Source organism: Ambystoma mexicanum, chromosome 7p (assembly GCF_040938575.1).
Source record: "Ambystoma mexicanum isolate Mex_15411 chromosome 7p, UKY_AmexF1_1, whole genome shotgun sequence".
Lineage (NCBI taxonomy): Eukaryota > Metazoa > Chordata > Amphibia > Caudata > Ambystomatidae > Ambystoma > Ambystoma mexicanum.
Genome location: NC_090939.1, coordinates 324,108,776 through 324,125,143, shown reverse-complemented (window position 1 = coordinate 324,125,143; position 16,368 = coordinate 324,108,776). Strand labels below are relative to the sequence as shown.

At 45.5% G+C, this 16,368-nt stretch overlaps 1 protein-coding gene across 6 annotated transcripts in view; it reads left to right on the top strand.

Annotated features, from left to right (window-relative positions):
* GABPA (GA binding protein transcription factor subunit alpha) overlaps positions 1–16,368 on the top strand; it is a 560,071-nt gene that overhangs the window by 160,002 nt on the left and 383,701 nt on the right. For all 6 annotated transcript variants that reach the window (XM_069636386.1, XM_069636385.1, XM_069636387.1 and 3 more), the window contains exon 3: positions 8,685–8,829. In XM_069636386.1, coding sequence (XP_069492487.1) covers positions 8,685–8,829 — 145 coding nt within the window. The remainder of the gene's footprint in view (positions 1–8,684; positions 8,830–16,368) is intronic.

Here is a 16,368-nt window from a genome sequence, read left to right as displayed (position 1 = left end):
TTTCGAGTTTCGAAAAACAAACTGTATTACTCCGCAGCTTCCACTAGATGTCGGCCTATGCACAGCATGTGAATCTAAGCAGATACAGGCATCAGAAATACGATTACGGTGAGTAATGTATCATATATATATATATATATATATATATATATATATATATATAGTGTGTGCTATACAGTGTGGACTCATTGAGGGCCCTTGGCCCTACTCACTTTCCTATGAATAATCCCAGACTGCTCATCCATTTACTTTGTGTTTTGGCTATACGTTCAGAGCTCCATGTTCATAACTAGGGTGGCCTCCTAACGTCTGTCCACCAGGCCAGATTCTAGAATTCCATTTTAACACATTAACATTCCACTGGCCTGTTACGAGTTTGTCTTCACTTTGGAACATAGGTCTGGAACTAGATATAGGCCTGCTGCCGAAGATTGCTTTCTGTTTGACTTGGCCAATGAAAGAGTAAAGGGTACCTTATTAGGCATAATGACTACCTGTTCTAATGTGGGAAGGGCATGCTAACCGTCTGAACGGTTCATCCCGACACCGCTGCTTAAGGATCAGTTTTGTCTTTACAATGATAGAAAATATCTTTTCAATTTAAGACGCCGAAGAAATGTCGCTCCTAAAATAAGAGTTATCTTTTGTAAATTTTTTTTCAACGAACTAATGTCACCCTATAAGCATCGCAGATTTATTATCTCAGTTTTGTTTCCTTTTGTTCTTGAATTGAAGGTAACATATTTGTTCTAGTTGGTCGTGGAGTGCCATCTAGTGGATTTTCTACAGTGTAATCGGAGCGAAAAAACAATACGTGTTCTGCCTGCCAAATCAATCCTTACTCGGAGGAATTGTATGTATGTTTATTCGCCAACCCCCCTTGCTGCTGCCGCCCAACCCCTCGCCTTTTATAGTTATTTCATTAATCAACTTTACATGACGTAAGTAAAATTGATATATTTTTACTGTGTTTCAATTACTCTTACCTGCATTTCTTTCACTTTCCTAATTGGTTTACCTGACCTTTCTCCCGATGACGATTCATCAGAAATGTAAATAACTTTTGTTCTCCCAAAGGACCCAAAACCCCTCCGTCAAGTACGCTAATGACCCTTCTTCTTAGTCTCCCTGTACAGCGAGCTGCCTGTGTAGGCTCCACTGGTTGGAAGTAGGCTTTTTTGAGATTCTAGTCTAGTGTTACCCTGCTATACTCGGCGCCTGCCAGGTACCTTATGCAGGGCCTTGTGAGTGGAATACATATATGGCTATATGTTCTTATGGCCACGTCTTGCTGTGTGAGAGTTGGCCATCGTTGGCAAGACCAACTGTTACAAGTTTGTGAATGTTGTAGAGAATTAAAGCCTGAATCCAATGGTGGATTGACAAAACTGGTGATTCAAGCAGTAAAGACCAATGCTTTTGTTTAAAAATAGAAAGTGATCCGATGCATGTTTGTTTTATTTGCTAATATAGCGCACTGAGCCCGAAGGCATCTGGACGCTTTGCTTAAGGTACATGGTTACATAATTGTATACAGTGCATTACAGAATACAGTAAATTATACAATTTTGGAAAGAAATATCATTTACAAATATACACATGATCTTGACGTTTACAAATGTACAAAAACAGGTTCATAGGAGAGCTTTTGGATAGGAATACAGCTGGCCGGGGGATGTATCCTACCTGGGCTCTAGGCATGGCCAGGAACGTTGCTGAAGTCTAGAGGGCACGATAGAGCATAATGATTATTTAGTTAGATTGCGAGAATAACCAACATTTACTTTTATTTCTAAATGAAAGGAAGATGGGGTCAGTTTTTAGTGGAAGCTTGGTCCAAGTCTTGGCCACTAACGCAGGGAAACTGGAACCTCCTGCTTTGTTCAGTTTGAAAGACGGAATGTTTAGACAATTGGTGTATGTTGAACTAGTAGGCCTGGTGGATTGTTTCGTAGAGAATTTGTTCATCAGGTACTTTGGGAGCTATAGAGTTTAGGGTTTCATCCACAAAATAATGCAGATTCTTCTTTGGTATTGGGTTAAAATCAACAGTCTGATGCGTGAAATAAAGTTGGGTTGGTCTCATGGGGGGGGGATACTCTTGTACTCCCAAGTTCTCCAAACAGAACAGTATAAATTATCCAGGTTTGGATAAATGCCTATTGGAACTAGGGGTTTATCTATACAAGAATAGAGATTCCCTCCCTTGAGTGGAAGGGTGGGCAAAATCCTAAAGTGTTGGAGTTTCTTCTCTCTGCTGTACTCCTTTGATTTGCCTATAACTAATAGATGGCAGTATGCAATACCCAGTAAAATCCAGTAAATACTTTTCTAGCTACAGACTCGTTTTGACATCACTTTTGAACTTGAATAAGAACATCACTACTGCCTTTTAATCAATAGTTATGCTCCACTTGTGATTTCACAATGCCTGCTGATTGAGCAAGAACAGAGCAGAATTCGAACTGTCACTGCAGCACTTAAATTCGATAATTAAAGCCGTAACAAACTTTTAAAATTCCTTTTTATTTAAGCCAAATAACCAGAGGAGGGTCTGGGGCATTACCTCACCAGTAATGCCTCAGCTTGAGGGATATATTGCTATTGGTACCCAGCCACGTTGTACCAGGGTACTAAAAGTGATTTTTCTCGAGTTGAGAAACGGCATGTCAACATTTTCTCAACTCGAGAAAAAATTGAACAATAAGATGGCTGCCATGGATCGGGCAGTAGAGAACTACAGAGTACCTTCTCCCATTCCATGGCAGCCATTCGGAGCCGGAGACGTGCCGAGGAGAATACTGTTCCCTGGCGAGGAAGATGGAAACGAAAAGTAAGTCGGGAGGGGGCCCTAAAAATGTGGAAAAGCGGGGTGACTGGGATGGGGACGCCGGGGCACACAGGAGCGCACTTATCTGATTTGCAGTGAGGGAAGATGGCGGTCGCCTGCTTTGAGGAGACCCAGAACGGGGCTCTATAGCGTGTGGTAAAGACCTTGTTCTGAGCTTCCTCGTTGGCTGGGAGAACGGCACACCCCCTCGGGACACCCCCTCGCCGGGTACTAATGTAAAATAGATTTCTGACACTATACAGCCCTTATTTGACAATGAACTGTTTATGGTAGTATGTTTATTTTGTGCACTGCTGGAGTTTTATACACTAGAAGATGAATCACAAAACTGATTGTGTTTAGATGCAGAAAATAAGGTAAGCGGTTTAATAAAATGCAATACATTAGAAGCTGTATATTAGAACTAATGCTTTAAAACAAACCAATTCCCAATGATCCTATTTATCAACGGCTGGAAGAACCCATGCTTTTTCAAGAAGTAAGAGGCCAGACAGTGTGTGACAAGTATTAAAAAGGCATACAATAGGATATTGCAAGTCCTCTGAGTTCTGTGACCTTATAACGCTGGATTTGGCCTCGTTCCTCTATTTGGTCGGGAACTCCTTGAGAACTTGCAGTATCCTTTTAACATACCGTAGGGGGTACATTATGCCATGTATAAGCATTGAGGCTGTTGTATGAGCCATACAGCCAAGGCATAATATTCTCTTTAGATTCCGAGATCTTGTCACTTAAGTTAGGACCTGTTAAACAAAATTGGACCAGGGCTATTTTCCCCGCTCCAGGTAGCTGTTTGCACTGGCAAGAGGCCCTGATAGGCTGGCTTTTTGCATAAGTGGAGAATCCGCTCCCAAACCTTGTAGCACCTGAAGGGGAGTCCTGAAGCAGCACAAAGGAGGATGCCAATCTGACTGCATAAAAGGAGACCCTCCCACAACACTCAACCTGCTGAGAAGGGTCCTACCAGTCTTCATCTGGTAGTGGTTGTGTCAGCTACCAGAGATAAAATCCAAACATGGTGCACTCTTCCCTTGACCTGTTGTGACCATCGGACTTGTGGATCATTGAATATCTGCTTTCAGGAACTCTTAATGCCATCTTTCCATGGACCTAACACAAGACGGTCCGAAATATGTAGTGCACCAACAACCTAGTGTTCATGAACTGCAGCTACTAATGATCCAAGCATGAACCCCAAGTGAATATGGGTATACCAAAGAGTGCTGGGCCTACCTGAACTGGTGCTCCATGCCAGCTGCACCCTCCAGAACTCGAGCTATATCTTCACTGAGCAGTGAGCTGCATTGCATGTCTGCTTCAGCAATTCTTCTTTGGCCACTATGCACATCTAGTGGCTCCAAAGCTCACGGCTGTTCTTGATTGAAGTATCTGACGGTTACTCCACCAGCACAGAAGAACTGCAACTAGGGGAAGCACCGGCATATAACCTCTTTTGGACCAATGTGTCCCCTGGCTGCAGTTAAAACTTCAGAAGATACCTGACCACCGGGTCCCCAAGACCAATGTGTCAGTTTGACCCTGGGTCTGCTCGCTAAAAGTAGCCCTATGCTTAAAATGGGGCAGATTGCTCAGCATCAGGCTCATTATCCTCCGCATCCAACCAGAAGCAGTCGGTCTTCAGTATTTCCTATGAAGACTAACACATGGGTTTGTAAATACTGCTCTAACTGTACTATGGTCCCTTTTATTATTATTCGTATTAGGGTATTTATTGAGCGCAAACCGAGCTTTAGTAAGCAACGTAGGGCTTTACAATCACAGGAGTAAGGACACAGTGAAGGAAGCAGTGAAACAGGAAGCCCAGAGGCACCAGGGGAGGGCAGCAAATGAGCAGCAAGGGGTCTACAAGCAACCAGTGGAGGAAATCGTGGGGAGCAGATCACCCATTCTCAGACAGGGTGGGGGAATTGATGGTGTGGATATTGGTGTTAGCGAGGAGCCATTCCTTCAAGAGGAGGGTCTTGAGATCCTTCCTGAACTGTAGAAGCTATGGTCTGTTAGGCAAGATTGTATGCAGTACCCCTTGGGTGCACTACAACAACCCTGACCACCTGGTTAGATTGGTAGCATGTTGAGCAGCCAGGCTTATCTCAAGAGGGGTCAAAGTGAGCAGTAGGGGAGTTACACAGATTCACAGTGACATGTATTAAAATAAACTGTTACACACAAGGTTTCTTCATTAAACAATTATTAATTTATTTAACGGTCAGTTTGAGGAAGCCTTATTCCGAAGGGGCAACATAATAGTAACAGACAAATACACTCCAAAATACCCACTCTTTTTAAGGTTTCTAAATCAGTAAGTACCTTTTTGGGATGGCACACAGATAGTTCCTACACCGTGGGGTGACTTAAATTGCTAGGACACTGTGTGTCAAGATCTGAGGTTCGCGTGGATTGTAATACATCCATCCCCAAGTACCAGTCAGAGAGAGTATTAACGTACTCCCTAACCTATCATTGAGGCCACAGGTGGCAGGAACAGCAAACTCCGGATCCCCGATGACTGCAAAGGAAACAAGCCGGTCAAGGATAAACTGGAACAGAACTCTAGGTTTCAAATTACAGACCGAATATAAAGAGGCACCTACCAGTAGGGAGACGGGGGGGAGATAGAAGGTAAGTTGGTTCCCCACGTTTGGTTTTAATGATGTGTCGTGGTGATGAAATGAGACAACAGGGTTGTTGTCAAACCACGACAGCAATGGGGTGTCACCGTAGGACAGGAGAAGAAAGGGCAATTCCTGGATGGGAATGGGACCGATCAAGGCAATCCAGAGGCAAGGCAGGTTGAGGGTGCAAAGCCAGGGCAACAAATCCAAGAGTCAAGAGAAGGCAGTCCAAGGTCCATGGAGCAAAAGTCAAGGCAGTTCATAATATCAATCCAAGAACAATAAGGCGCCAAATCCAAGGGAAAACCAGTAGACCAATCCAGGAAAACAAAGCCAGGTCAAAATCCACAAAGAGCAACCAGGAAACAGGAACAGACGCCACATGCTGTGTATAACAGCTGAGAAGCGTATTCCGGCGTTTGAGTCCTTTTAAGCTTCCTGCTTAGTGTCACGTGATCGCCTGCTTGGGATCACGGGATCGCGCAACCGGTGTATGGAAGGAGTCATGTGATGAGCTGCATGAGGAATAGTGTTTTGGTGTGGTTGCCGGGGATGGCTCGATACGGATCGTGACTGCACTCTTCGTGCGGCAGTCCCAATGGGAGCAGGCCCGTAACGTGCCCTCAGGTGCCAAGGGAAATGCCACGGTCTGCGCTGCCACCAACGCCAGCACGCCCTCGTGGGACCCTGATGCGCCGACCGCCGAGGTGCGGTAAGTGTCCCAGGTGATTGCGTGACACTGTGGACATTAATATATCACTGTTGCATTTAGAACCATACTTCAGAGCATGTCAAAGAAAAAGATTAGAACAAAACAAGAGATCTCACAAATATTCTGAAGCAGGTAAATAGTTTTGAAACCCCCCAATGTAAAATAAGTTAACTTCTTCCTGGAAGGAAGACAAACACAACGTCGGAGGGAAGAAAAATCCTTCAGGGAGCCAGGCCAGGCCAAAGTCAATTGGACAAAAGTCTAGGTGAGATGAAGCACTTCTTGGAGGTAGGTAAAAGTCTTGCACAATGGTTTTGAAGTCTTTGTAGAAAAGAAGAAGAAATCAAAGTAGGGCCTCAAGATGATTAGGCTTGTAAGGTAAAGAAGCTGTTAGCAACTTCACATAAGCAACCAAAACAAGTCTCAACTGAGAAAAAGTGAGGCTAAACAAGAGGTAAGTTCTCTTAGACTTTACAGTACCTTTGGTTAGAAGAATAACAGTTCCAGCTGGCTTCTGTTCCTGTGCAGCTCTGCAGATCCTGTGATTCGTCCCACCAACTCAAGGGGAGAAGTCGTCCTTGTAGGGCTTCTCTAGTCGAAGCAAATTCAGAGCTTCAGCACAGCGGCAGGGCTTCACCGGGCAAACCAACCGTTAGGGAGAATTCTCAGAAATGTGCTAATTCCTCTCTAACTTAGAGACCCCCAGCAACTTTGCTAGATTTCGAGGACTTGCATTTTTAACCTGGAGAGAGTGAGACCCTTTTTCCCACTTTCTCATGTATTTTAATGTGATTTTTGAGCTTTTTCTTGTGGTTGTGGAGTCTGACAAACTCCATAGTCACCATCTTTTACGTTGTCACACAGCTCCCTCGGTGCAGAGGCACAGGGAAGTCTTTTCGATTTCCCAAGGTTTAAATACTTTCTCTTGGATAAACTGTTTCCAAGAGCAGTAGAGTGAAATTGACTTTACTTACGTTTGCAGCTTTCTAGACCCAGCACACACTATCTTACAACAGGGTAGCACACACTATCTTACAATAGGGTGCTGGAGGGGTTACTTAGTGTATCCCCTTTGTCTAGCTTCTCATGTAACAATTATTTTTACCCTTTCCTCGATGAATGGCTGGTGGCAGTGGTTTACTTTTAATTACCGTGGTGCGCTTTTACTGCTTGATGCATTTGCAGCTGCATTAAAGCACAGAAGGGTTGACTTTATGGCACTGGCACTGGTCTTTTCTTGCAATTTCTTTGTGGAAAGGTCCTCCTTGAGATTTACTCTGCGTGCCAAAGGTTTGGTCTCTTTTGTTAGTTTTGTCTTTCGTAGGATTCACAAGTGAAGCCAGCCTCTGGCTTCTGGGTGTCTGGCGGGGAAGCGAGGGAGGGGCCCGAAACTCACTGTGCTTTGTCTCCTAGGAGACATGATTGCACTCTTAGGTGATTTGCCGGCTGGCTGTCCGGCAAGAACAGCCACCCCGCTGGGTGACTGACAGCTAGGCTGGAATGAATGGGAGAAACCTGCATAAAAGGCAAGGCTTTTTGGCTTTGAAGGCAGAGTCGACCACTGGACGAAGGAATAGATAACATACCAGGTGTTAAGTTTCCATAACAAAGTTATAGGTTTGTTGTTGATGAAAGAAGCTTTGCAAAATGCACCATGTTCTTGTTTTCACAGCGAAAATCACCTAGTATGTTTATTTTTCTTGAGCAATCTTATTTTAAGAGTTCTGTAGTCGATTTAATCATTACTGGAACTCACACACAGAAATGTACTATTTTCTTTTAGGGACTCTCGCAACATTTTGATTGGGTAAACTGATATTTGAAATCTATATTAGATCAGTTTCTTGACACACTATTTGGGTGCTGGTGACTGCAGTTAATTCTGTTTTTTATGCTCCTCCAAAGGCAATGGCGCATAAACGGTGTAATTTAGGCACAGTTGAAACTTCGCAAATTTCTTCGTGTAGCATTTTCAAGATGCACAGGTGTGCTTGGGCAAGGATAGGCACCTACCCACCCCTTTTTCTCCGCTGCATACTAGCCGCTGATCTCCACTAGCTTAATCACTTTGACTGAAGAATCTATGTATTTTAGATATGTTTCATAATATCTGCAATATGAACAATCAATTTGCTCCCTTACATCCTTCTTGTATGTGACAATGAACAATAGGTATTTAACCCGTGCGATTGCTGTTTATACGTTTACTTTTGTGATAACCTCTTCTTTCGAACATATTTTGTTTGATTTATCTACTTTGTTACTTCTGCCCATCATCTGTGGATAGTACATGATGATTTGGGACTTGTGTTCTTTGATAATGATACAATGTTTGTTAAATAATCTTACCAATGTTTTCAAACTGTTTAATATATCTACATATTTGAATGGAATTGGATTTACTCTTAATTTCACAGTATACATTTGTGTTCTCTTAAACTATGAACTAAACGGTTTTATAATGGTTTCATTTTGTTTCTATATCCAGTGTTGTGGAACAAACTTACACAACTGCAGAATTTGTCAGTCAGGCAATTGACATAAATGAACCGATTGGAAACCTAAAAAAACTGCTGGAGCCAAGGCTTCAGTGCTCCTTGGAAGCACATGAAATTTGTCTGCAGGATATCCAGGTAAAGAAGAGTTTGGTGCCTTATATTTATGGAGGACTTCCCCTTTTTCTCAATTTGTTTGTTTAGATCAGATTTCTGCCGTAACACAAGTGTTTTCGTTTTTAGATAAAAAAATTCACCCCAAAAGCGAACTTTCAATATTCTTCACAAAACACATGCTTCTATTATGCATACTTTAGTAAGATGAACTAGGTGTAAGAGACAGACACAAAGGTGGCATATTGATTGATAAACACCTTTATTAACAATAAAATAGGGGTGTTTGGAGAAGTGTTAACTAGCCCTGTCTCTGAGGGGTTTCCCTGCCTCAACAAAACTAACTAGTGATACTGTTGGTGTCAGGATGTCCAAATTATAATCCACCCTCCTGTGTCCAAAACCTATCCTATAACTCACAAACTAAACTTAGGAAAAGGGTGAAAAGGACAATGACTTTTGGCTGTGACCCTGCAGCTTAGCTGTACAGTTCCCAAATGAAAGTTCAAAAACGGTGTAGAAAAGCAAATCGAAGTTCCACAAGGCTTAGCCTTTGGCTTCCTTAACCCAGAGCCTTTTCGGTATTGGACAAAGTAGATTTCTGTGTAGGTTCAGAATAGGTTTAAGGAAGCAAACAAAAGATCCATAAGGCTTAGGGTTTGATTCTCCTTCTCCCAACACCATGCCAGTTTAATCAAGTTTGTTCTTTGTAAACAGGCCCGCCTCCCAGGGCTGTGACAAAACAAAATAGCCTGTTTTTTTCCCTCTTAGCCGTGTTGTAACTCTTCTTCTCACCTGTTGTGGGTCCTAGACCGTATTTACGTAACCCCTTTTCTTGGCCCACTCCTTTGCCAAGCGGGATATAGAAGGTTGTTCAATTCCCAGTTTTGTTTCTCTGCACTTGGGTTCACCCACAGCCTTGCTTTACTCTCTTACACATACAAAGTTCGTATTCTTCTTAATGTAGTTTGGGCAACATTTCCCCAACCTGGGTCTCAGACCCCCTTCACTTTTCACTCTGTGTTCTTGTTCTCTACTCTTTCTCTATCCCACAGCCTTGGTCTGTGAATGTCACTTGTTTCTGTAATGTTTGTAATTCCCCGTCTTGGTTTGAGGTAAGTCTTCCTGATATGGGTCCCAGATGCCTTTACTTTGTTGTTCTTAATAGTAGTTTGCTTTAACCTTCCTTCATTCCATAGCATTGGTTTGCTATTTTGCCAACGTCTGTGAACTTCCCTTGTTATGGATTGGGGTACACCTTTCTGATATGGGTACCAGACACCCTTCACTTGTTCACTCACAATGGTATCTCACTTTATATTTCCTTCGTTCAACAGCCCAAGGTTACTCCCCTGAAAGGCCTGTGAACGTCATTTATGTCTGCACATTTCGTATCTCCCTACGAAATGTGCAGACATCTCCCTATGGCTGGGGTTTATATGTTTCTGCTTTGGGTATCAGACTCTCTTAGGACTCCCAGTCCCTGTAACTTTTCTTCCTCCACTCCACTTCATGCCCTGTGTGCTATATGGATCTCCCCAACCTTCAGGCTAGCCACCCTTGTATCTGTAGGGTCTTGGCCTCGTCTCTCCGGTTGTTTGCAGGTCTCTCACGAGTTCCCCACGTGTCTGTCTCCCGTTGCCTGGATATCAGCGCAGCACCACCGCAGGTAAGTTTCCTCTTTCGTCTGCTTTCTTGGTTCTCGCGGGTCTGCCTTTCTGCATGTCGTCTGCTTCTACCTGCTGAGTGTCAATGTGGCCCCTGGGAAGTGCACGGTCCCCACCGAACTGTGATCGAAGACGCCATCATGCTCGCCCCGCTCTGCCTTTGAATGACAGCTGACCAATCACGTTAATCCAAAGGCTAGAATGTGTGCCTTTGTTCCTGTTAGTAATCTTCATAACTCACGTCCTGTTCCTTGTCCCAGTACTGCCCTTGGAGATTGTGTCTTTTTTCCTCAATGGGTTCTATTAGGAAGGCAGTACAGTATATTTTATTTATATTGCGCTCATACACAGGTGTTTCAGAGCACGACAAGGGAGGGGAGCAGGGGAGAACAAAACAAGGATCTTACTAGGCCCAGTGACATTGAGAACGTGCAAGTGCATGGGATAGGCAGAGGGGAAAAGTGCATGGATGGGTGGGAGAAAGTGGAAAGTGCAGAGCAAAGGTGAAACAGGATAAATAATAATAAATAATAAAATCAACGCAAAGTGGTAGGGCAGCCAAGTGGCAAGTGCTAGGTTTGAGGCAGCAGATCAAGTGGGCCTGATAAGTGCAGGAGGGAAAGAAAGGGGGGGCTGTATGGGTACAGATACAAACCCCAGTGCAAGGGGTGGCAGGATGAGCAGGAACCTGGGACCAGAGACAGAGGGTGTCCCAATGCAAGGTGCCAAGAGAGCAGATCAGCAGGGGAATGGGGGGAGCGGCGAAGGCTGAAGCAAAGAGGAAGGTCTTGAGGTGCTTCCGGAACCTGAGATGGTTTTCCTCAGTCCAGAGGGAGGCCCCAGCCGAAGACGGAGATCTACCCCCGGCTCTTTTCTTTAAAAACCGACTGACCCTGAGGGAGTTGGAGGAGGAGGAGGGAAGAGCTCGAGAGGGGAGGTATTTACGTAGGGATAGCTGAAGATATTTTGGACCCAAAATTAATTGTGGTACTTGGTGGAGGGTACACAGAAGGGGTAGGAGTAAATGTGGGATTGAAAGGGTACTGCGTTCTTCATATGTGCTCACAGCCCTCAAGTGGGGCCTCCCTATCCATGAGGATCTCCCACTAAATTCCACCCCGATGAGGACTACAGGGTAGCAGCATCACCACCTTGGCCTCATGGGAGGGGGTGGGGGTATTGGAGCTTCCCCATCCATCCAAAGCCGTGACGACACCTCCAGGTTCGTCCCACTATCCATTCAATCTGTTCCCACTAATGTTCCTGCTTCTTGCATTAGATGATTGACACTAGTTTGCTAGTTTAAATTTACATTACATTAAAGATGGTGGGGACACATATTTCAAAGTCCTCCTTTTACAAATCGTCCTAAAATTTGTTGAGCTGTGGCCTTTGTAAGTGGGCAGAAGTAAAACTGTGACACAAAGGTGACATGTTTTGGGTCATAAACATTTATTTAACATAAAGCAATGGTTGATAAAATGCCTTTCTGTCCCTAAAGCTAACATGTTTCCCTGCCTCAAAGAAAACTGAGTGTCAGGATGTCAAACAAATAGTCACTGTCATGCCCAAAAACCCTACTACTGACCCAAACACTCATAACCTGAATCCAATGTGCAAGAATATTACCTCAATTGAGGAAATAGTGTAGAAAGTGATTTGCCAACAAAATGTTCCTAATGTCTCTGGTGGTTTTAAGAAATAAGCATATGTTCTTTTAACAACAACAAAGCAAATGTAACATCCAGGCAATGGCTCCTTTCCCCTGGATTCTGCTGTTTTTCAACTAACTAGGAGATGGTATCCTTATTATGTGGCTTTCTTGAAAGTTCACAGCAGTCTCTCTGATAAAGTTCACCTTAGCCTTTGGCTCTCATAAGTGTGCGAGTCACCGAATCGCCATGCAGTAGTGTGCCAGCTTGGTGTACTCTCCTGCCAAGAATATAAATCTTATCTTTATTTCATTAGCTCTCATGGTCTGACCCCCTTATCCTCTGGTTCTCATAAGGGTGCGGGTCCCAGACTTGCAGTCCTGAATCGTGACAGCTTGTTTTACTCTCCTACCAAGCATAGGTTTGTCTCATTTACTCCTGGGGTCCAAGACCCTCTTATTTGGTTCTTTATCATATGGCTGTGGGGTCCCAGACTTGCAGTATCTTCTCAGGGTAAGAGACCCTCTTATTTGGCTCTCTGTGCTTGCTTCCCAGACCTCTAGTCCCGATCGGGCTGGCTCGTGTACCTTCGCGCTTGGTTAGTGTCTTCTGAGCAGCGGGACATGTTTGTGAGGCCTTGAAGGTGTTTGGGTGCTTCGTTTCATCAGTCTCCGCTTCGTGGTGAGCTTCGCGTCTCCCAGAGCGCCTTTTCCTCAGCGAGATCCTCAAATGCCCGGAGAGTTGTTTGGGCTATGACACGCATAGTCCTTACATCCTGGACTACGCCCGGCCCTTCTCCCTTCTGCATGGCATTCGGCTCCCCCGTGTTGCAGCCAATGCTACAGCGTCACTCGCAGGCAATGGGATCACCCTCACCTGGTTTCCCTGGTTTATTGTCAATGTGTTTTTCCTAATCCGGTTCACTCAGCACAGCCCCCCCCATCCCCACTCAGCACAGTTCTTGGGATCAATCTTCACACTCCTAGCCATCTTCGTCATTCCAGTACTTGTTTTCCCAAGAAATGGAAGGCCAGTTGGATTCTCTTGTCTGTTATTAGCACTGTTTGTATCAAGGGAAGCAGAGTTTGGTTTTGGCAAAGAGGAAGGGGGGTGACAGCATGGACATATACTGCTTTCTCTGCGACTGGTAGTCCCTAATCTCAAAAGGGGTTTCCTCGCCCATGTGATCCTCCCCCTTTGCACCACCCGCAAGTGGACTATTGTACTGTGGACGCACTGCCCTGACCCAATGGGGAAAGGCCCCCCCCACCCCCACGGGAGAAGGGACAATATCCACAGATTCGTCACATGCCCTTCCCCTTTCACTGTGGTTTATCCTAGGGTTCTGAGGAAGATGGATATGGCCTTGGGGTTTTCTCTCCCCTTCGTCTTCCCAATCCCAGATGGGAAGATTATCCACTAACTCTTCTTAATCCCAGGTGTTAAAATGGAAATACTCCATAGATGAGTAATCGATTTTCTGGGTTCCAAACACTTCCCTAGTGTGGGGACTTTAAGCCATCTAAACCCACTTGGTTTAAGTTGCATACTCTACTCCAGATGATCAATTGAACGGGTCACTTGGGGATTACAGCTGCTATTACTCCAGTATTTTTTCCCAAGAAGCTGATAGGGAGACTATAGGGTAATTGAGTGTGACCATGGACACATCCAACTTATTCTTTTACTGTTTCCTTCCAACCTACAGGTAGTAGTAATTCCGGGTGTATTGAACACCTCTTACTCCCTGTATCTAGCTGAGCCAGACCTGTTGGTTCTGAATGGTAGCGGGGACTCGGTATATGGGGTGTTGGTTATCTCCAAAAAGGTATGCAGTTTTGCCTTTATTGCTTTAGTTTTTCTTTCCCTTTTGGAGGTTTACCTCTATTCCCTTGTTTACCTACCTCTACAGCTAAGGAAGATGCCTGGGCACCCAACATGGGGGGGGGGGGGGGGTGTTCGCGCAACTGGATGTTTAATTTTCTGGGTTTCCGATACTTGGATTCCCTTGGTGTCTTCTTCCTATGGTGTTATTTTAAGGAGTAAGAAATTCAAGGGACAATTCTTAGCCCTGTGGTCATTTCCCCATACATGAATAGCATACCCTTTCTGGAACAGCAGATGGCAGTAAAGGCGTTTCCACTTGTTCATTCGGGTTATCTCTCTGGCAAGTAGGGTTTCTTTGTCTTGTGAGAATTCTGATAACTCTATTCCTCCTAGAGTGTTTGTTTCAGGTTTCTCAGGATTAGGGTATTCTTTTTCATGTGATCCTATAGATTCTTGAAGGTTATGGCATTCCCTAGGTTGGAAAGATGGGAATTTGTTTGATATATACTTGTGCATGGATTTTTCTCCCACTTGAGGGGTGGGGTGGGGATCGGGGGAGGCAAATACATTTTCGTGGCCCCTTTCTTGTTGTATCAGACTTTCTAGATGGTCCCTATCCAGTGCTTCCCATAGGGAAACTTCATAGAAAAGGCAAGGCAACAAATCCCCCCCCCTTTTAATTTTGATCAGTGTATTAGAGAGATTTAAGAGAATGAGTTTGAGTTCATGCCTAGGGCGTAAAAGGGGTAAAGCAACTATTCTGGTTTTCCTCCCTGGTCTGTCGGGTGGGGTTATGTAAATAAAAAGACAGGGGAAAAAGGGTTGCCTGTAATACTAAATCCAGAATCGCCTTATCCCTCCCTGGAATCCATTGTTCCCTGGGACTGAAGATCTCATAATCCATTCACTCCACCTTTCTCGTAACGGTGAAGGCTAGTTTTGGGGTTTAAAGGGACAAACGTGATTCCCGCGCAGTTGTCGGTTTTACCTGAAATACCATATTTCGAGGGGATTGGGTCCTCCGACGTACTCCATATCTATGATGGGTAATCACCACAGCTGTGCTGCTTCGGAACATTTTCGGCTCCTGCGTCGATACGCTGTCCTCGAGGGCCTCCGTCGAGCCGACGTCGCTGGATGTTCTATGTAGGACGCACGTAGGCTCAGTTCCGTTTTTTCCACGAACGTGTTTGCTTCGGAGATCTCGGCGCGCCTCGGTTCTTCTGAGTACTACTTTTTCGGTTCTTCGAACCTGTTAGTTTGTGAAGATTTCCATGATGTCTTCTTCTACCCCGCGGCCGGGTTTCAAGAAGTGTCGGCTCTGCGGTTCCAAGATGTCGCTGATGGACCCACACGACGCCTGCCTCTGGTGCTTCGGTGAGGACCACGCCACGGACGATTGTGACGAGTAATTCTGCAGAATGGGATTAATTTCGTAAGGAAATGAAGCCAATTTTTCAGTTGCAGGGCTCCGTTCCGTCCGCGCCGCTGAAAGACACTGGCAGGGAACCTGCTAGAGACGCTGTTCGCACGCCTTCGGGCTCGAGCGGTCGCCGCGATCACCGTGCACCTTTGAGGTCCAGGTCGGACAAGGTGGATCGCTCTAGCCATGCCCGCTCCAGGTCCTGGTCCTAGACGCCCTAGAGACCGTCGGAGCCTGTGAGGTCTTCGAATAAGACATCGAAGCCTTCGGCGCCAAGGCAGTCAAAGGACTCTGTCGAGGCTCCGCCTCCGAAGAAGCCACCTGCGCCCAGGCTGTCGAAGGACATGCTCTGGGCTCTGCCCTCGAGGCCTTATCGGAGGTGCCCCGGAGACCAGTGGAAACTCTGAGAAAGCCCCTGCAGAAGTCAGTAAGGCCTGTATTTGACCCTTTTTCTGTGCCCTCATCAAGGGATTTGTTCCAGCCTCTGGAGTACATCTCTGAGGTGGATGAAGGGTCTGATGAAGGCATGGTTCCTGATGAGGTTCCTGATGAACTCATGTCTTGTCATAGCCAGCTGCAAGACCTGCGTCAGTCTTTGCACGACGCCAGTGGTCTGGACACCTCTCCGGAGGTTGAGTTTGGTAGGCCTGAGGCTGGCACGCACGCCGAGTCCTTGTACCGGCGCCTTATGTCGAGGGTGACGGAATACTTGGGGTGGTCTGCACCCTCAGTGGATTTTCTGCAGGATGACCTGACGGATATCCTTGACCAAGGTCCAACTGACCCGCCACTGCCATTCCATATGGCCTTGCAAAGAAGGGTGGCAGCGGCTTGGACTTCTCCGGAGAGTCTCACGGCAGTGAGCAAGTCTTTGCCGAAGAAATATCCACCAGCCAGTAGCTACCCCAGCTACTTGACTATGCACCCCACTCCGGAGAGTTTGGTGGTGCAGGCGGCTACGGCCCCGGCAAACCAGGCGTCGTACCCTACGATC